This window comes from Pyricularia oryzae, chromosome 7 (genome assembly GCF_000002495.2).
Source record: "Pyricularia oryzae 70-15 chromosome 7, whole genome shotgun sequence".
NCBI lineage: Eukaryota > Fungi > Ascomycota > Sordariomycetes > Magnaporthales > Pyriculariaceae > Pyricularia > Pyricularia oryzae.
The window spans coordinates 1,013,503-1,033,630 of NC_017854.1; the positions used below are offsets into that span (position 1 = coordinate 1,013,503).

Here is a 20,128-nt window from a genome sequence, read left to right on the forward strand (position 1 = left end):
TCACTTACACCCTCACTTGGGAAACACTAAGAACTATAATGAATCTCTTCAACCGGGACGATCGACGATCTCCCAACCCCGTCCCGCCGGTCTTTCAACAGCTCGCGGCAAAGTTATTTTCTACTACTTCGGATAGCACAGCGACCCGCCAAATACAAGCTAAAGAAGTCCAGGGGCAGGTATCTAAGACAGTTCGCTCCTCCGCGAGACAGGACCATGATCTACGGCCATATCCTTGGGGCCGCAGCCAGCCACACGCTGCAATGTCTGTCTTATTCCTCCTTGCATATACAGCTTTGTACACCTTTGCAATGCTGGAAACACAAATCAAAGGGACCAACATTCTGAACCCAGGCACAAGGTGAGTCGGTGCAGACTTTTAGTCTTGAGACTCCAGAGCTAACTATAGCATGTCCCAAATCGACATTGTTATTATGCGCCGAATAGGCATGTAGAACCTGGGTCCTGAGGTTATCATTTCCCGCCACCTTGCTGATACGGTTTCAGAGCCTTGTGGAATATGCCGAAACCGAACTAGGCAACTTTTCCCTTTGGGTCAACACTCGGTATTAACCGAGAACTAACCAGAAAGTACAGGACGATGAGCACTACTAATTAGTATTTTGCTTCCTGAGCCCACTGGCAAAAGGGCAAAGGAATGTGTACATCGTAAAAGCCGACGAGGGATTTCTGCTGATGTGATCGCAACAAGCGAAAACCCTGCTACATTCTTTTGGTCGAAGTGGAGGGTGGCAAAAGCTTACAAGTTTTAACACAGTTATCCGTCGCAGCGTGTCGAAAAAGAAAAACACAGGAGACGTCAGTACCGGAATGCGGGCAAGGCGGATAGAAAGCATTGACATGATTGTCCACCTTGCCAAGGGATTGAAAACAGAAAGCGAGGCAGATCAATAGAAAACCCCGGCTGTCCCAGGACATGGCAATGCCGAGTAGGGGGATGGCGATCGATACGGAGCGAAGTACTTCGTATCGTAATTTTGGGGATGAATTGACAAAACAGGATTACGATCAAGTTTAATCTGAAGTAACCTTTTAGAGGCCGGTAGATGGGATATTACGCCGTATATAGAGCAAATTGCCAATTGCTTTTGGTTTTCCCCAACCAATTCACAAGGCTGTGATCAGATCCAATTCAGGAAATGGCTGAAGAAGACAAGATTGCTTCTTTTTGCGACGCGACGACCATTCTCCGAGAACGGACAAAAACGGCGCCTACTGTTTGCGAGGATTCGAGGGCGGCTCCTTGCAGATGAAAGGACCCCCCGAGTTTCTTGGGTGTTTGCCGACGCAGATCTTCCCTGATTCAGGTAGGCAGATCAGGCGGAATCTTGAGATCAGACGGGTACACCAAGTTAATGCGGTCGTGTCTAGCATTGACTTTTTGGCGATTTTCTTTTTTGAATCCGACCGAGGTTAAACGGCAATCGAACCGGCACGAACCAGGTCTCGTGTTGTGGTGGTGGCTGAGTAAAGATGTTACGCTGCAGAGTAGAGGTGACAGCCTGCCAAATTAGTCTGATGCCAGATTGGGTTTGGAGTAGTGAGGCAATTGGCCCAGTCTCCAAGGTTCCTGGGAGTAACAAAAAAAGGAAAAATTGCTATTGAAACAAACGAAGCGCGCGTTAAGAGAAACGAGTGCGACGACAGTGGCTTGCAATTTGCAACTGTTGCAGTTGACGGCCGATGACGTCCAAGAAGGAACTGCTCCGGGGGGCTGAAGACCAGGGGTCCCCAGACAGGCGGGTTCAAACTCGTCAGCAATTGGCTTTAGACGAGAATCGGCTAAACTTCAATGTGAAAGGTAACCAAGGTTATGGAATAAAGGGATTTAGCACATAACATTCCCGAGCAAGTCATACAATACTATATAGTTCTAGGTTCAACATTACTCACGAAAGTTGAGCATCACAACGGATAGAGGCTGTACCGATGGCAGCGACGGTATCGAATAAAACAAAATAAAATAAAATAAAGTCGTGGGCGAAAATTAGCCGTGAGGTCAGAGGAATTGAACATCACGTGTACGGTAAGGCAGCTCTAGCTGAATGTGGCGGTCCTTGGCGGCATGGTACCTCGCACATTCCCTTGCTTATGAAAGTCTTTCTTCGCCCCCATGTACAAGAAGCACAGATTCTGTTTGCAAACTGGATATTAGGGGACTTGAGGGACTATCAATGATGATGACACTGATGTAATGTTTGCTGCGTTTGTTTCGTTCGCTGTGTGTCAAATGGATTAGGCAGGTGACGAATAGCTGTACTTTTGTTGAATCCGTCACAAGATAACTGTAAACACTCAGTCAATTCCCCAGCCAGGGCAACCTGCCAACTTTGAAATCCAAGTAGGACGCCAAGGGATGACCCTTGTGCGACCAATCGGTAAGGCCAGCGACAAGACGTGACCCATGTCATCCATCCATCACCTCCACTTCCTCCTTCGCCTGTCGCCCCCTCTTTTCCGCTAAGCCTCAATTAGCACGCGCTGCCCAGGCTTATTGGGCCCAGCTAGCCCTTCGCCTACAACTCGCGCAAGTCAGTGTGTCTTAGCTGGTTGCATCGGACTGGGACTTTGCCGTCTTCCGCCGAATTCCCAACATTGAATAGCAGCTGGTCACCGACATCTCATGGTTCACGACTTCTGGAAATCAATTCTTTCCGATACAGCGACTTCGACAAGATACATTTCCCTTCGACATAGATTGCGCAAAATCGATCTCCTACCGAAGAATACACCGATAATAGTCTAGACGACCATGACAGCGCCTTTGAAAATAAGATACACATGTTAAACTCTAATCCCGATCACTGGGTTACTCTGCGCACTCTACATAGGAGGGGTGTTTGCCATTGTTAATGAGCTCTCGGGACCTCCGTGGCCACGCATCTACCTAAGCACCAACATCGCACGGTCTTTTGACGTTGAAGCTCATAGCAGTCAAGACGGGAGCTACTGGGAAAGGCGAAGGCACTGATCGGGTGGAGCAATAAACGGCCTACTCCCCGCAGTCTGAATTCATCCTCAGTACCCGATTCCCCTGTACCGACCTATCTACCTCATCGTCCCAGTACACTCGACGAACCTTCCTCTCCTGCGACGATCAACCGAAAACGCAAACGCAATCCCGCAGCACACTTCTGTGGCTGTTTGGATTAGGGCATTCCCATTCTATTCAGGTATATCCACCGACTGTTACCTGGAACCGCGGCCTTTTGGCTCAGGTTCCTCCTTCCCATCACCCAAACTGGATTCCATCCCGTAAGTCAATTCCTTACTTTAGATCAATTATAAAGTTGCCAGTCACCGCGCGTTTCCCACTTTCAGCTACCATAATCACAACAAGCATATGTTTGATATGGTTCCAGCTGTCAGCCCATGGCCACTTAGCATGAGCCTCCCATTATCACTAGTCTTCTTTTATTTCTATCAATCGACCTTATTCGACCAAATTTGGCTTTGTTAGCACTGGCAGTTACTGACCGTTGCGTGCCACGACAGCTTTGTGACAGTCGCTGGCTGGACCCAACACAAAAGCCCAAGCGTAAAGTCCGCGCGGCCCTTTGGCCACTTCCGGTCGCTCTCCAGCTTTACCAGTCCGGGGGCAGCCACTAAGACAGCAGACGCCACTGTAGGCCACCACCACAGATCGCCGTCACTCAGCGACCTGCCACCAAAGATGTCGGCCGACGTAGCATATGCGAGCACGTTCCTGGGTCCTGCCCATAATTCCAAAACGCCATCGCCAACGTCAGCCACTCCGAGAAACTTTGACGATTCGCAGGACCTTAACACTCTCCCGGATCCCAGAAGTAGGGCCATGAGCCCCGCTAGCGCCCATGGCTTCCCTAGCCCGATAAGCCCCGTTTCTGATCTTGATCTAGAAGTCGCAACCTTGAGCACGAAGCTCATTAACGCGATCAACCACCAGACTACCCTCGACGACACTCTGTCAAGAGCAAGGGCGGAACTCGAGGATGCAAGAGAAACAATAAGGCAGTTAGAGGGGCGTCTCGCTGAGCAGCGAGAAATGCTTTCAGGGGATGTTTGGGTGCGCCGCAAAACTGTCGAGTCCGAGAAGAAGGACCTGCTTCGTCGCGTGGCTGATGAAAAGAAGGCACGATACGAGATGGAACATCAGAAGAAGAAGATTGAACAAGAGCTGGAAGAGCTGAGCACTCAGCTGTTTGAGGAGGCCCAGAAAATGGTGATTGCGGCCAAGGAGGACGCACAAAAGGAACAAGAAATCTTGCACAACAAGAATGAGAAGCTTCGGGACCAGCTCTCAAACACGGAGATACTACTCAAGTTGCAAAATGATCAGTTGGCGGAACTCAAAGCTGTTATGGAGCAGATGCACGTTGACCGGGAGGACCAGAATGCCCTGACGGCACCGTCATCTCCTGGTTTCAGCAGGTTCGATTCCAAAGACGACGAAACTCCATTTTCTGCTGCAGACGAATCCCTACCGGAACCCGTATCTCCATCCTACCCCACGAGCTTCACTCACCTCGTCCAGCCGATCCTGCGGACCGATCTATCATCGTATGAAGATTTCAAAATACTGGTGCAGACAACAAAGAGGCTGTCTGTCAGGAGCAGGCCCCCTTCGGGCGCGTTTGGTGCTAGTGCAATGTCAGCTCTCGGCTTGACTGCAGGTCACTCCATGAGCCCATCGAATGCATCTACATCGTCTGTCGCAAGCACCGTGCCGACGTCATCCTCAGGATCACTACCGCAAACTCCGAACACCCCTGGTTCAGCTGCTCTGAGCGCGGGCTCGGGCGCTGCGGCGGTGCCGGTGCCACCCCTAAAAGATACCAGGTTCTTCAAGAGGGTCCTGTCCGAGGACATAGAGCCGACCCTCAGACTTGACATTGCGCCTGGCCTCTCATGGCTCAGTCGACGAACGGTCATCAATGCGATTACAGAGGGGACTCTAGTTGTCGAGCCGGTACCGCCCGCGACGCCGGGTTCGCTGGTCGCCATCACGAAACCACAGTTCAAGGAGTGCTCACTGTGTGGAGAAAACCGCAAAGAAGAAGCACACCTCCGGACCTACAGGTTCCGCACCAGCGATGCGGATACGGCGCAGCGGTACCCGCTCTGCAAGTCTTATTGTTTGGTGCGCGTTCGGGCGACATGCGATCTTATGGGCTTCCTGCGCCTCCTGAAAGACGGACATTGGCGAACCGACGACGAGGATGCCGTCAAGGCTGCTTGGGAAGAGAGCGTACGACTCCGAGAACAGATGTTCTGGGCTCGCATTGGAGGCGGTGTTGTGCCCACCACACCCATGTTGATTGGCAAATCTCCCATGTTACCGGAGAAGAGCCCAAGGCCCAGCCAAGACGGCAAAAACGAGGCACCTCAAGTGGACCAGCAGCAATCTCAGGAGCCCCCGAAACCGAGCGTTGAGGTCAGCTCTGAGTCTTCTGATAATTCAACAGCTCCTGCACCGGCAGGGGCCCCCGACACAAAACCGGAGGGTCTGGGCCTCCAGAACGTTTCGCTGACGTCGCCGACTTCGGAGACTGTGGAGGAAAAAGTAGCGAGACCGGTGACACCGCCTCCCAAGGTATCGGAAGAGCAGATGCCACCAGCGAGCAACACCAACGAGGCTGATGCCGATGCAGACGGGGCGAATAAGCAGACCACTCCGCAAATTCCGGCCCAACAAAACCAATGAATCACATTAAATTCATAGTCGGCATTTTCAACAAGATCTACATCTATGGCCCGGGGGGTTCGCAGATATGAATGCAATACCTACCGGGGCCTTTCTCAGTACATATTCTAATATTGTATTGCTCATGTTAAATACGGTTAATGATACCCTCGTTTGACGCCTTGGCCAATGCTGGCCCTCACACTCCCTGGTCATATCTCAGCAGGAAAAGCAAGTCTATCCTTTTTTTTTGTTCTGTGTTTATCAGGGCGGGGTTGGCGTTCGGACTCCTTATTTCGGGCTACACAAGCAAGGTCTTTTCTTCTTATTATTCTTGGTTCCTCATTATTCTTGTCAAAAGTTTTGACAAGGACTGGTATTTGAGTACTTGTATTATTACTTGACGACAAAGCAGGCCGGAACAGGGCGGCACCAATGGGTGTGGAAGTAGGTGCTGCACATACATACCGGCATCTCCCACCAAATTAATTTGGTAGATAAATAGGTTAATCATGACGGTATTGGGTGTGATATGCAGCTGAAACATCCACTTTTGCTCTTTGTGATGGTCTGTCTACTTACTGTGCATTGTTTATTGCTACATCTCGGCGCATTCATCATTTAGTTGTGCATTAAAGCCATACCCATGGAATTGTATTTTCTTTAATGATCTGCCCGGGGAACAAATGAAGGAGGGTGTCACACTTTACTCCCCCAATCTCTTCAACGACCATGTTGGCAAGCCATTGAACATTGAAGCTGCACATAGAACCAACGACAGAAAACCGGTCACATCGATGTACACCTAGCCCAATCACAATTGTGTCATTTCCAAAGTATGTAGGCCACTTGATCGCCGGCCTCGGGTGAAATAGGATGTCCACGCCGTCCACAAGTCACCCGTCTGCCGGCCTCACCTCCCGTTCTGCACTTCATCCCTCATCTATCAGGGTACACTGCATCTGCCAAGCCCTTTTCCTCCTGAATTTACTGCATGGGTGTCTCGCTTCAGGTCGACTTGCCGGGAAATTTTAAACAGCAGTTAGGACTGCATCCATCCGTTTAACTTTTTTTTTCCACTCAAGGGAGAGGGGGCTCGAGTAGGGGTGTTAGCGGGTATCATGTAAGGTCATGACGGTGGTTCGGTTCGATGTTTGCTTCGGCCCACTCGAGCAATCCAAACGATATTCCGTACATATCGAGGTCAAACTCATATACGGATACAGGCCGACTTTGCCGCTCTTTACCGTCTCCTGGTACTTTTGGTTGATGGCGTTCCAAGGGAGGGCTGTTTTTTTTTTTTTTTTTTTTTTTTTTTGGGAGATTCCCACCGGATGGCAAACCTTTACTTTTACTCTGTTGTTGGGTAAAGAGGGCAATGCCATGTCCTATGGCCGGAGGATTTTACCATCATGTTTGCCATGTGGACACTATGGACGGCTGCATTGGGCTTCCATCGGTTATTGGTCTTCCTCCACTTTTGATGTCGCTTTGCTTTTTGTTGGAGGGGCAAAAAAGAAGAAGAAGAAAAAACCCTTCACCGGTCTCGCTTGAGTCTCTAGAGGCATTTCAAGAAATCCTCTTTCTCCTATATGCGCTGTCACCACTTCCTAGCACTTCCTGGCAATTTGAGCAGGAAAGGGTAGCAACCCATTTCTTGAAACTCGAATATCTGAGTTAGGATTTAGACTCTTCTGCCTTTGGCGTCCCCTTCTTTGCTTTCGTAAGTTGGCCGACTATCAGAAACCATATCGCAGGGCTGATACATGAGAAAACTGAAAGAAATCACTTATGAGTTGCGGCCAAGGTAGACACAACCTCGGCAATTCACGTCCAGTTTCGCCTTGATATACTCCATAGTTGAATCCTGCACCGTCCCAGATCTAATGAAGCTCGGGATATTATGCTCAGACTGATGACGTCGAGGAGTTTGCCCATGTCTGAACGAGGTTCACCGCTACCGTATCCATGCTTGCGATCCGCATCAAAATCACTTTTTGTCTCGAGTTCTGGGACCTATTGCAGTGAAGACAGACTGGCCACAGGCCAGTGAGGCAGGATTTGTCTCGCCAAAGCTCAGTCATGGGAGCTTTTGTGGAATCTGGTGCAGTGCATGCTTTGGTTGACCGGAGAGGAATCTCGGCGGGCAACTGAAATTGAGGGGAAGTAGTTTGCTAGACGAATGAGTGTTCGCAGAGCAAAGCAAACAAGGCATGGTTTTCGGGAAAGAAATGTGACAGATCATATTATGACAGATTTGCATCTCTTCTGGGTTGGAACTTGCGGTCATAGCCCGTCTCCGTGGTTCTGTTTATCGTTGCAATGTTGCCGTATTCTTGTCAAAAGATCCAGCCCAGGGACTGTTGGCCGCAGCCTGCAACTGGATCTAGACGATCTAGACTCTGGTCCAAAAAGCGGCTACCCGTATACTAGGATGGTAAGATACTATATTATGCATAAATTGGTTCCGATGGTGCGTAGGTGCCACCCACCTTCATTGGGAAGTCTTCGAATGGATGAAAACGGTATTGACAGCAAGCGAAGCAAACAGCTCCCTGTCAAGGCGCAGGATCAACCCTGGAGAAATGTGGGAAGAGGAGCCGTGAATAGATACCTACCTTACCTATAGATTAAAGGTACTATGGCATAGATAACCGATTCCACACAACATCGTACAAAACATGCAATGACTAACATTTCATAATGAATGTGCTGTACGTCGAGAGGAACATCCTTATTTGACTTTGACTGACAAACGAATGGATCCGCCCTCATGCAGATGTTTCAATGCGTTCATGGCGTCAATAAGGGCAAGAGACGGGTAGCCGGGACGAGAGGGGTTCCTTCGGATCCTGCCATCAGGCGCCCGTCTAAACCGGGGGGCTGGGCGCTCCTCCCATATTTCTTGGATAACAACGAGTCAGTCTTTACGTCTCCCCCCAGTCCTCGAAGTCTTCAGCCTAGGTAGGTACCTTACCTACCACCTAACTATCACCCAAGTACCTACCTACTACTGGATAATCACCCATTAAATATACAGGCACCCGAAGTATCCTACTCTCGTTTTTCCGACCGTGTTGCTATTGGAATATCTCGCTGACAGCAGGATTCTCAAGCTTGTGCACCCTTCATTTTAACTCCATGCTGTGGTGTTTCCCACAAGTTTATTGCCAATCAGGCGGCATGACTTGGTCACCTTATGTCACTGAGCATTTCGAACTCACCGGTCTCAAGCAGCTTTGGGTGTAACAATGCATACGAAATGGATTATCATGTGCTATTTGCCTACCCTAGGTATATTTCCACCAAGGAACCAACTCTGCTTACTTTTTAGCACATGGTTCGCCCAGGGTTGCTCCGGACATTTGCTTGGGGGATTGATCGCGCTCGCGCTTCAAATGTACATAAAAAGGTCGAACGGACACCCAAAGATTTCGAGATTTTGTGGCAACGAGGTCACCTTTTTAAATTTGCTTAAGCTTTCTGTTGGTCTGACTGCTTCCCACAGACTCTATTCTTGGTCATACCTAGAATCTGCCTCAGCACGTGTCGGTGTTGTCCGCCCAGCCAACCCAGCTATCTTCTTGGATCGAGGTCGCAGGCTTCATTTGGCTTGGTCGAGTTCAGAATGGGCGAAGCGAGCTTCCAGCCGAATCTCCTAGACCTGAACTTCCTCAGGCCGGGATCTCTCAGTCTCACGAGCCGTGGGATTGAGGAAGAACCAACATGGCAGGACTCAGAGGTGAAGACTATCGAGATCTCCCTTGGTCTATGCCCCCAACCAATGAGCTTTCAAGTCCGACGGTTCGTCCCGGGGGAAAATGATGCACTGTCACGGACTTGGATTGACCCTGGTGGAAGGTCCCGTAGCACCCCGCTGGCTCCGTATGCAGTTGCAGACATTCCGGAAGCTGTTTCCCACATTAAGCAGTACATTCGCAACAATAGCAACTGCTTTGTGGAGGCGGTGCGTCATTCTCATCCTGCTGTTCAGCTGGTATATTCCTGTGTGGCAGACTGGCTTTCCGAGCTGCAACATGGCAATGATTCTCCCAAGAGCCAGCAGTTGAAGCTCCTTGAGCAATACTCGCAACTCTGGTTTGGAATACGTCAGTCTCTACAAGCCCATGCCCAAAACCCCCCATTAACGGCGATAAGCTAACTTGGACTATTTTTCAAGGTAACACCGTGGGATCGAGCTGGCTATGCGGCTACGAGACTCTGGGTATGGAGCCTATCCATGAGGAGGGATATCCGCTTCATGGCAAGATCTCCACGCCGAGGCAAGTGGTGCAAACCGTGGGCTGTCTGCTTGACCATGCAACCAGACCACTCCAGGCGCAGTTTCTCCAGTCTCTCAAAGCTATGCTCTGCGCCGATGGCAACCCTTCAACCCTCTACACGCTCTTCCTTGTCGTGTTTGTCCTGCTACACGAGTGCGAGGATATTTGCAAAGACAGAGAGCGGTATGCCAGACAGAACTGTATGAAGGCAAGTAATACCCAGTATATCTTGTGAAATTGTATATCTTGACTGCTATCTAAGTACCGCTCAGGGGTTGTTACATGCAGCTGACTTTTGAACCCAGGTCCGCTTCTCGCTGCCGGAATACGTGGTTGACCTCCACAAGAGCGCCCGTCATCTTGTCACCCAATGGCTAGCCTATGCCACTAAGGCTGGCGTGGACTTTTCGAGCAAGCAAAAGCTTGAATGCTCGCTTGGTTTCCTTTCCAATTCAATTAGACAGGCCATTGTGCAGAGCTACGCCATGGTCATTGACGAGGCTTGTAAGTTTTCATGCAGCATCAAACGCCGTGGCTCTAGCCCTAGAGTTGCTTCCTTTCTCGGCTATCATACAGTAAATTATTCTCCCAGAAAATCTGGTCTGGCACTAACAAAAAGGCTACTGCAGGTCCGGTTATACGCGCGAGCCCCGAGACTTGGACTCAGGATCTGTGCTTCGTCTCGCACATGTTCGGCGTTCCCTGGGAGAAAAATGCAATGTACACTGGCAACTAGATGTACCGTTGAATAATAGGCGAGAAGAAAAGCTGGAGGGTGAACAGGTTACGAGCAAAATTACCTAAAGCATTGACAAAAGATTGTCCAAGTGAGGCAGGTGTGAACATGTAAAATTTGCTAAAGCCGTTGTGGATCTATACACAGATACTCTTTCTGCAAGTTTCCCCCCTCAACGCATGCAATGCTTCTCATACTTGTTAAAAACACCTGTGCATCACCCTTTCAGGGATGCTCTATTGGCCAACCTTGTCGGGGAAGCCAAAGTCAGTGCCGAACGGAGGGAAGACGTAGCGGTTCAGCTTGCCGTCCTTGGCCAGCTGCTCCGAGTAGTCGTTGAGCAGCTTCATGTCTTCGGCGTCGAGGTCCTTGAGCTGAGCGTTGGCCTTGATGCGGTCCGGGTTGACCGACTTGGGGATGACGGTGATTCCGCGAGCGACTGATGGGTTCGGCTGTGTCAGAAGTTTCACGTACGAAAAACGGTGTCACAAACGGTGCGACACGAGGGAAGGTGGCGGTAACTTACTCTGGTAGCCGAGCAAAACAGCAGCAGGCGAGATGCTGTGCTTCTCGGCGATCTTGACGACGGGCTCCGCCGTCAGCAGAGGGCCACCGGTGCTACCCAGGGGCGAATAGGCCATGATGTGGATGCCCTTCTCCTTGCAGAAGTCGACGAGCTCCTGCTGGGGAAGCTGCGGGTGGTTCTCGACCTGGTTGACGGCCGGAACGGTGGTGGCGTGGGGCAGGAGCTGCTCAAGCCAGGCCTTGCTGTACTATTTTATAGGTGTGTTGTTGTCAGCGCCAAAGGATTGAGCGTGGAGTTTGGTGTGTAAAAAAAAAAAAAAGAAAAAAGGAATGTGTGGGCATGGGGCCAAAATGCATCTACTTACGTTGGAAACACCGACAGCCTTGGTCTTGCCAGTCGCCGGGAGCTTCTCCATCAGCTTCCACGTGTCGACGTGGTTGTGGGTGTGAATGATGTCCCGAGAGCCGTCGGCGTGCTTGGGGAACTTCTCATCGTTGCCTGAATCATTGTCAGTTGTGATGATACTTTGAACAAGACAAGCAGAATCTCAAGCAAAAAGGGGAATCTCACCTTCGGGGTTCATCAAGATGGGCCAGTGCTATTCATCACAAAAAGCCCCACGTCAGTTTTGTTCTGCTGTCTCACCCCATATCCCACCAAGCAGCAGGACAGAAGCCAAAACACAACATACAACGAGGTACAGGTCGACATAGTCCAGGCCCAACAGCTTGAGCGACTGGTCGAGGCCGAGCTCGCAGCGGGTGGTGTAGGTGGCCCAGCACTTGGAGACGACAAAGAGGTCCTCGCGCTTGACGATGCCCGACGAGATGGCCTCGCGGATGCCCTGGCCGACCTCCTCCTCGTTGCCGTAGACGTAGGCGCCGTCGATGAGCCTGTAGCCGCTCTTGATGGCCGTCAGGACGGCCTCCTTGATGACGCCCTTGTCGCCTTGCCAGGTGCCTGTTTTTCGTGGCGACTCACTCCTTGGTTAATAAATATTTCCTTTCGTTTCGCAACAGAGGTCCCTGGGCTTTTTTTTCTTTTTAATGCGATTCCCTGCAAAGACAAGGTAAACATACCGAGACCAAAGGCGGGGATCTTGGCGCCAGTGTTGAGCGTAAAGTCCTTGTCAGCCATTTCGATTATTGCTTTTTGGGTATCTTTTTCGTCTCTATTCTATGTCTACTGTAAGCTGAAAATTTGGGTTGGCAGAGGTTTGCGCCGGCAAAGAAGTCAAAAATTTAAACACGACACGTCCTTTTGTTACCGGCAGAGGGGTAGGGACGCCCGGGATAAATGGTCAATGACGAAACCGGATCCCATAGAAGGAAACAAGCAGAGCCCCTCCTACACGTGTTCCGTCACCGGCAAGGGGAGCATCGTGTTGTGCTTTCGGGTAAAGTCCCGATAGCTACCCGGAAATCTGCCCCGACCTGATTTCTTAATCTCCAGCACATATTGTTTTACTCCATTTTCCTTTGCTAAACCAGTTCTACTCAGCTTTGGCTAGACTCTCAACTAAATGCAAAATGGCCCAGCTCTTCCCGTACCTTTGTCTCTTGTTCGGTTTGGCTGTTCTCACAAGATATGACGAGGTCGAGTGATGTTCAGGTAATGACTCGGGCGTCTTCCGCTCACTGTCGCAACCCATTGTGCTACTGAAGCAGAATCCAAGATAGCCGAGACCTGGAGAGCTTCGGCCAATGACCCCCCCACGATTGCGGGGGGTACAATGCGTGTCATGAGTAACAGCCCAGCCCGGAAAATCTCAACCCTCTCCACTGAGTCCACTCGGGCTTGGTTTGACCGAAAAAGCCATGACGAAAACATTGTGGCTGCGTGTCAACTATTCCATCCCTCTGTAACTACTTGCATATTGTAACAGTGGGTGTTGACGTGGACAAAACTTTGGGACGATGTGGATAACACGCAATAGCATGCTCGACCAAAAGGCCTTTTTCGTAGGTACTTTAGAGAAATGGTATACAAATTGAAAGAGTTGGTAAAAAGGAAAATGCGGCCTTTCTATGTGAAGTGGTTGTACCCGGTGTCCTTCGGGCCAGGTGCGAAGACGACGAAGATGCAATAAATAAGATAGTGTTACAAACCCCAGGTTTTGCGAAGGTAATATGGGGAAAGAAAAAAAAACTTGTCGCCGTCGCCCTCACGACGATCCAAAAAAGCATGATAGTGCCGCTCTTGTTACGCTCGAATTTAGCTTGTTTAAACATATCCCTATCCCGCAATGAGAACCCATAATCTGCAAGACTTGAGGTTAGAAAGACGAGCTTGTGTGGGTTGTCAACACCAGACCGCGGGTAAAGAGGTACTCACAGAAAGAATATCATTAGCACGCCAAACATCTTGGCTATCAACATGCGGTTACCCGAAACGCGGCTCCAATATTTCAGCAGCTCGCGTTGCGCGCCCTCGACGTTGTCAACCACATCTTCTGTGTTGGCGTCTATCCTTTGGATCATCTCGCTCTGTTCAGAAACCATACCGGCCAGCTGCCCAAATATGCCACCAAGCTCGGCAATGGTCTTTTCGATGGCCTCGATGGCCTCGCCTCGCTGCTGGATGTAGGCGTTTTGTGGCTGCGCCTCCTCCATCAGCATGAGCTGCTCGTCGCCGACCGGTCCACCTCCCATGCCCTTCCCGCCCGGCGGGTTGAGCGTCAACAAATCCACGCCCGGCGACGGTGTTCCCCTATTTGGCGTGCCGTAGAGCGGGCTAGCTGAGGATTGCAGCACTGGTTGTTGCGCATGCTGAGAGACTGAGGAGATGAAGTTTTCTGTGCGCGATCTTGATGCCTGGATGTTCTTGGTCCGCACCTCGAGCACGTCCTTGAAGTTGGCCGACACATCGGTCAGCTTCCCTTGCAGCAGGAAGACGACGTTCTTGTTGTGCTCGCCTTCCTGATCGGCCTTGGGGTGTTGTTGCCTTGACAGCTGCTGCAGTCCCGAGATCTGCTGATTGAGCGATGACAGGTCTTGCTTGATTATGAACGTGAGCTCGTTGATCTCGACCGGCCTGTCGTCGAACAGCGTCTTCCTCTTGGCCAGCTGCGCTAATTTCTCCAGTTTCCCCATGGTCGCTGCTATTCCGCGGCCAATCTCTGCAGCCCTGCGCGCAAACTCGGACCTCCTGGGTGGCGCGCCGTTCGCGTCTGCCTTTTGCGCATCGGTCAGAAGGGAGCGCCGTTGCGCGCTTGCTTTCGCGTTTGCTTGTCGCTTCTGGGCCTGGGCCAACACCGATTTGAACTCGGCGGTCCGGTCTTGGACCGACGCGACGGCCATCTTGGCAGAACTGTCCCCGAAATGTGCGAGGCTGATCGGATATTCGTCCGGGATGGTCGGGCCTGGAGTGAACGGAAGCTTGTTCGTCGCCCGAGGTATTTGTGCAGTCTAGATGCGATGTTCGATGCGGATTTACGAAGAAATACGGCTCGGGTTTTGTGTGATATATCGTTTCGTCGCAAAGTTTCAACTCGTTCGGCGTGATGTGTGTCCTTTTTGTTTGTTGGAGGAAACGGTTCGCAAGTATGTGGGTAGGTAAGGTAGGTAGGTGACAATGAATGACGTTTATGCCAGATGTCAGACTTCAGGCGAAACAAGGGATAAAAAGATACAAAGAGGCAAGGGGTCTTGAAGAAGGAAACTACTGCCGGCTGTCTAGCAAAAAGTGAAAGTCACAGAAAAGTGGATGAATGTATTTTTACAGAAGAACACCAAGTACCGCGGGGATGGAATTGAATAGGTCACCGAATGCTGCGTCTCAATTGTGATGGGACCTGACTCCAAGCAGCTAAGCCGCCAGCGTGGTGTCTATTTTCGTTTCAAGGAGCCGCCAGCATGTCTGACTGCATTCATGCCTCAGGCAACAATACCCATGATGATCCTAGATTGAAGAAGAGAACGCCAAGGAAATATTGACACGGTGGGCCAGAATTTTGAAATATGAAATCACGTGTAAACTGCCTGGCAACTTCCTTTCTTGCATCTTTTTATCTCATCTTTAGCATGGTTCCAAATTGCTATTTTTGTGCATCCACCGATTCAATTCAAACATCACGCATCAAAGCGATTCTCCAACAATGATGCCTGCAGCCTCTTATCTGTTTTGTTTCCCTACGAAGTAGTTTTGTCAATCTCAATGTGCCGAGCTTCGTAAAGCTGAGTAACGAGGCCAAGATAGGGGTTCGCTAGTCACCGCAACAAGGGCCGGCAGTGATTGATTGGTCAGACCAGTGAACATGTTGCGGGTGGCGCCGCGCTCCATTGACAATGCAGAAAAACTGCAGGAACGAAACAAGGCCCGGCTGGGGAATACTATGTGAGGTACTTTTTACTATACCCAAACTAGACCCTAATGGCTTGTACCCCATACAGTACACTACAAGCCGGTATGTGGCCTCAGTACCGACTTTTCTCGTTGGGGTAATTACAGTACTACTCTACCAAAACAACCCTGTTAATCCCTTGCTACTGGCGCCAAGGATCTGGAGTCTAGGTTTTCGAATAACAAGCTTCGGGACATCAAAACTGGATCCATCTTTGTTCACTAAGAAGCCCCCTCCGCCCTCTGGTTCAGGGCCAAGTCGTTGCCTGACATAGATGAGGTTTCATCCACCAAGGAAACTTGCGGTAATCACAATATGCATTGACCATTCTGGAGCAGGCAGTGCTGCCAGCTCAAATGGGGACGCAGCTGAGACGAAATAACCTAGAGACGTTGAGGGGCGGGATGCTCCGTCTCGCTGGTCACCTAGGCGTTGATCAAGCTTTGTTTCCTTGGACGTCCGTTGTAGCATTGAGTTTTTGCCCTTTCGGCTTTCTTCAGCATAACTTGGCTTTTCCATCATCATACCTCGTCCCTTCTTTATAATACTAACCAATTGAGTCCTTCTTTTGGCTTCTTTTTCTGGTTCTTTTCATACAGATCATCCTAGACACAGTGCTAGATTTTATTGTTCCTTTGCTTCATGTAATCACATTAGGTATTTTACCTCGAGCTTCCACAACGGTCTTTCTTTGCCCTTTGTTTTGGTTATTTGTTTTTTCTTGTATTCGGTCTTGAATCTTCTTCATCATATGGTTCCTTCCACCCCCCATGTCCATCCCCTCGAGAGCCTACCGAATCGTGCTCCGTTTGCTTGTCGTCGTCGGGCTGTTCGCGGGAACCTTTATACTATTCCTACGATACCAATGTCTTCTCGGTGGCTATCCAGGTGTATATGGCGGCTCGTGCTACAAGAGGCGGAACTATGTGTCCAATGATCTTGAGACATACACTCGCGAACCGTATAACCCACCCCCGCACGTCGAGGTCGTCATGGTGTCCACACCGCGGGAGCAGGCAGCCGGGACGACGGACTGGATGTCGAACTCGAGCTTCGCGCAGATGACAGGGCTGCCAAAGACGCACGTCGACGTCAAGAAGTACGTCGCTGGAGACGACAGCGCCGAGTACCACCCCCGATTCAACAAGGGCCACGAGGTCTCCACATACCTGAGCTACATCGTCGAGAACTATGACCACCTTCCCGACATCGTCCTGTTCATACACGCCGAGGATAACGCCTGGCACGTGGAGCCTCTGCTGCTGGGATCCCTGTCGTACGCCTTGACGAGGCTGGACCTCGACCAGGTGCGCGCGCGAGGGTTCGTCAACCTGCGCGTCGGCTGGAGGGGCGGCTGCCCGTACGGCATCAACATGACCGGCACCAACAACGGCAAGCTCGTCGGTCAGGAGGCCCCCTACATGTACCAGGCCTGGGTCGAGAACTTTGCGCCGCTGGACAAGACGGCCTACTTCTCCGTTCCCGAGGTCGTCGCCGCCCCGTGCTGCAGCCAGTTCGCTGTGACCCGCGAGACCATCCAGTCCAAGCCCAAGGCGCAGTACGAGCGCTCCCTCATGTGGTTGCAGCAGACGAGGCTGCCCGACTACATATCAGGTCGGGTCTGGGAGAGGTTGTTTCAATTCCTCTTTGCCGGCAGGGCGCGTGACTGCCCGGACGAGAGGAAGACGTACTGTACCCTCTACAAACTCTGCCTCGACGCGGACCAGTGGCAGGAGTACAAGGCCGCGGAGGAGGAAGACGCGGACTTGAGGCTGGCGCTACCCAGCGTGTGGAGCGTCGTGTGGAAGCTGCAGGTCACGAGGCGCCTCGCGCATCTTGGCAGCACGATGAGGAGGCTAAGGCAGCTGGCGCTTGTCCAAGGCCAAAAGGGGGAAATGGTTAGAAAAATAAGAGACTTATACAGTGGTCAGTAGAACAACGAAATAGAAATCGCCTTGCAAAATCCAGATCTCTGCAAGCGCCATCCTCGCTGCAACCTTATAGTCATGTACGAAAGTCCGCACGGGCATCTGTCAAAACTTTGATTTTGCCTCCTACGTAGTAGCCTGATGCTACCGCATTTTTAGCTTCAGCCTTTGACGCCCTTGAAGAAGTCTGGGCTGCTGAAGATGTTCACGCCCTGAATCAAGCTCCAGCCTTGCGTGCCCTCTAAGCTTATGAGGCCAGCGGAAATTTGGTATGTGTGGGCATGTATATAACCAGCCCGCTCTCTTCGTCCACTTGGACTGTAGTCTCCAATCGCACCTCTGTCACATTCTCATGTAACAAGAAGCACCTGCGAAAAAAAAAACCACCCAAAACCAACAAAATGAAGACTTTCCAAATTCTCTCAGCCGTGGCCATCAGCCTCCTCTTCGGGGGTGCAGCCAACGCCGCCGTCATCGCCGGCCGCCAGGACCAAATTACCATCAAGCTCTGTCCTCATGAGAACATGGATGGTGACTGTTGGTTCATTGATGTCAACGACTGCAGTAAGCCTAACCCTTATTGACTCGTTGCTCATTATATACCCTAAAGATGCCTGTCATCTGCATCCTTGCCTTTCAGACGCGCGACTGACCGAGACTCCCAAATACAGCCAACGTCGAGGAGCACATGAATGACCTGGTCAGCTCCTTCGACACGGGTGAACGCACCTGCAGCTTTTTCGAGTAAGATTGCAATTTTGCCCTCATTTTGCATCTCTCTTTTTTTCATCGTTGTTTTAAGTTTGGCTCTGCGGAGCAATACGCAACTTTGTTTTCTGACAGAAAAAAACTACAGGAGGGAGAACTGCGGAGGTCACTCTTATACTGCCAGGGGTGAGAGGAAGACGCTCCCCAAGGACTTCAACGACCAGATCAGCTCGGTCAAGTGTAACAAGGGTCCGTAAAGGGTCATCAAAGGCGCAAGTTCCTCCGGCAAATTTATATGAGCTTTCTGTAGGATATCTACTCAATGCTCGGGGATTATCAAGCTGTCCTGGGCTATCAATTAGTGTGCATAGTTTGAACTTGAGCTCGATGTACTGTTCGAAACAGTAATAATAATCGATAGGCACCGAATAATGGCATCCGTTGACCAGTTGCAGTATTCTTTTCTGAAGCATATGTCATGGCCAAGTACTTTGGATTACGCCAGTTATCTTTCAACGTCGAAGTATCATGTTCCCTGCCGCTACAAGTTTAGAACGATAATTTAAGAAATACAATTAATTTTTTCCGGCGTTGAGGAACCAAAATAGGAAGCGGAGTAAATATTTTACCACATGTATTGTCGTGGCATTAAATATGCAATACCAAATGCGGAATTTCTGATATGTTTTTGGGATATTGGACATTCAAGGCCAGCAAAAGCTTTGATTGGATCCTTGTCTTGCCAATCTGCTAATATACAAACACTCAAGGTCCCTTAAACTGTGTTTTCTTTCGCCCTTCCAATCATCCTATTATAATTTTGTTATTGGTTCCCTCCACAACTTTTATTAGGTCTCACTCCTTGTCTTGGTTTCAACGACATAAATATCTTTTTTTTTCTTGTTTTTCTTCTTCCACAACGAGTTTTACATCGCCACGACACAATGCGTCTGCAAATCACCCTTCCGCTTATTTTGGCATATAGCGCTATCGCTGTGGAGATGTATCTTCCGGCCAAAGTTCAGGATTGTATTTATGAGCTCACGAGGAACATGGAAATGCAAGGGAAAGAATTTACCCGGGAGGATTCAGACCGTCTCCTGCGGCAATGTGAAAAAAGGGTCCAAAAGGAAGATGAGGCAAAACGTCTCAAGCAAGAATCTGTGCAGCATTAGATAGGACCGCAGGTTGGACAGCGTGCAATCTCACACAGGTTGAGTAGATGCAGTTTATGCATTTCCTCATGTTGTGTAGAGTTCACATCGGCATCTATGGAACAATTAATTTATTTCTTAAAATATCCTTTGGCGTGGCATATCTGATAAATACTGACTTTGGCTGCAGCTGATATTTGTGCATCCCACTAGTCAGTTGGGCACATGTTAAATTAGGCAGGCTTTCACAACAAAAAGTCGTCAAATGACAAATCTTGGTTCTTCTCGGACGAGCCGGCAACCCGGATACAATTATCGGGGACTTAGCACGTGGAAATTGTCTTGCCATTGCCAGAAATTGTGCCACAAGTAAACAATCACGGTAGAGCGTGTGGCCAAGTTGCAGAGTATTAGTAGTTTTATGTGGCCTGCAAGAAAAGTACCGCCTCTTGCCACACCCCAAAAAAATTGAACACGAAAAATCGCCGAAATTTGTCTCCCCATCAGAAGTCCCTCGTGAACAGGGATTTGGGAGGCATCCATCCGCAGCAGTGGCTATTAAAGATAGGCCCAAGGAGCGAGGGGGTTTTGACACATCGTCCCAGCATTGTCCTCGCTCTGAATGCCAAAACATGACATCGTATTTGACCAAGAAAAAAGAGACTCGGGGAGAAAATAGCTGGAAACGACTAAGGTCAAAAATTCAAAACAATGTTTTTTTTTTTTTTTTTTGCAGTATTGCACCTGTTCCGTCGTGGTAGTGGCCCG

At 50.1% G+C, this 20,128-nt stretch overlaps 8 protein-coding genes across 8 annotated transcripts; 5 read left to right on the forward strand and 3 right to left on the reverse strand.

Moving 5' to 3' along the window:
• The first annotated feature begins 2,551 nt into the window (after window positions 1–2,551).
• MGG_02923 (uncharacterized protein) lies at window positions 2,552–6,292 on the forward strand. Its single transcript, XM_003720747.1, has 2 exons — window positions 2,552–3,276; window positions 3,517–6,292. The coding sequence occupies exon 2, from the start codon at window positions 3,695–3,697 to the stop codon at window positions 5,702–5,704; it is 2,010 nt and encodes a 669-aa protein (XP_003720795.1). The 5' UTR covers window positions 2,552–3,276; window positions 3,517–3,694; the 3' UTR covers window positions 5,705–6,292.
• A 500-nt stretch (window positions 6,293–6,792) lies between these two features.
• Window positions 6,793–7,097, reverse strand: MGG_17925 (uncharacterized protein; the record flags this gene model as incomplete). The annotated part of the gene is made up of 3 exons (XM_003720748.1): window positions 6,793–6,971; window positions 7,033–7,039; window positions 7,092–7,097. The coding sequence occupies 3 exons, from the start codon at window positions 7,095–7,097 to the stop codon at window positions 6,793–6,795; spliced, it is 192 nt and encodes a 63-aa protein (XP_003720796.1).
• A 2,001-nt stretch (window positions 7,098–9,098) lies between these two features.
• On the forward strand, window positions 9,099–11,063 carry MGG_02922 (uncharacterized protein). Its single transcript, XM_003720749.1, has 4 exons — window positions 9,099–9,792; window positions 9,864–10,174; window positions 10,272–10,470; window positions 10,596–11,063. The coding sequence occupies exons 1-4, from the start codon at window positions 9,312–9,314 to the stop codon at window positions 10,700–10,702; spliced, it is 1,098 nt and encodes a 365-aa protein (XP_003720797.1). The 5' UTR covers window positions 9,099–9,311; the 3' UTR covers window positions 10,703–11,063.
• Window positions 10,800–12,534, reverse strand: MGG_02921 (uncharacterized protein). Its single transcript, XM_003720750.1, has 6 exons — window positions 12,308–12,534; window positions 11,920–12,188; window positions 11,799–11,826; window positions 11,593–11,726; window positions 11,229–11,475; window positions 10,800–11,141 (listed from the first exon to the last, which is right to left on the reverse strand). The coding sequence occupies exons 1-6, from the start codon at window positions 12,363–12,365 to the stop codon at window positions 10,939–10,941; spliced, it is 939 nt and encodes a 312-aa protein (XP_003720798.1). The 5' UTR covers window positions 12,366–12,534; the 3' UTR covers window positions 10,800–10,938.
• Window positions 12,535–13,127: 593 nt separating this feature from the next.
• On the reverse strand, window positions 13,128–15,022 carry MGG_02920 (integral membrane protein sed5). The gene is made up of 2 exons (XM_003720751.1): window positions 13,563–15,022; window positions 13,128–13,488 (listed from the first exon to the last, which is right to left on the reverse strand). Exons 1-2 carry the CDS (start codon window positions 14,525–14,527, stop codon window positions 13,464–13,466), a joined length of 990 nt encoding a protein of 329 aa, XP_003720799.1. The 5' UTR covers window positions 14,528–15,022; the 3' UTR covers window positions 13,128–13,463.
• Window positions 15,023–16,340: 1,318 nt separating this feature from the next.
• On the forward strand, window positions 16,341–17,714 carry MGG_02919 (uncharacterized protein; the record flags this gene model as incomplete). The annotated part of the gene is made up of 2 exons (XM_003720752.1): window positions 16,341–17,468; window positions 17,658–17,714. The coding sequence occupies 2 exons, from the start codon at window positions 16,341–16,343 to the stop codon at window positions 17,712–17,714; spliced, it is 1,185 nt and encodes a 394-aa protein (XP_003720800.1).
• Window positions 17,715–17,846: 132 nt separating this feature from the next.
• Window positions 17,847–18,493, forward strand: MGG_02918 (uncharacterized protein). Its single transcript, XM_003720753.1, has 3 exons — window positions 17,847–18,062; window positions 18,170–18,242; window positions 18,355–18,493. Exons 1-3 carry the CDS (start codon window positions 17,900–17,902, stop codon window positions 18,461–18,463), a joined length of 345 nt encoding a protein of 114 aa, XP_003720801.1. The 5' UTR covers window positions 17,847–17,899; the 3' UTR covers window positions 18,464–18,493.
• A 542-nt stretch (window positions 18,494–19,035) lies between these two features.
• Window positions 19,036–19,415, forward strand: MGG_17926 (uncharacterized protein). The gene has a single exon (XM_003720754.1). It carries the CDS (start codon window positions 19,151–19,153, stop codon window positions 19,379–19,381), a length of 231 nt encoding a protein of 76 aa, XP_003720802.1. The 5' UTR covers window positions 19,036–19,150; the 3' UTR covers window positions 19,382–19,415.
• Window positions 19,416–20,128: the final 713 nt, after the last annotated feature.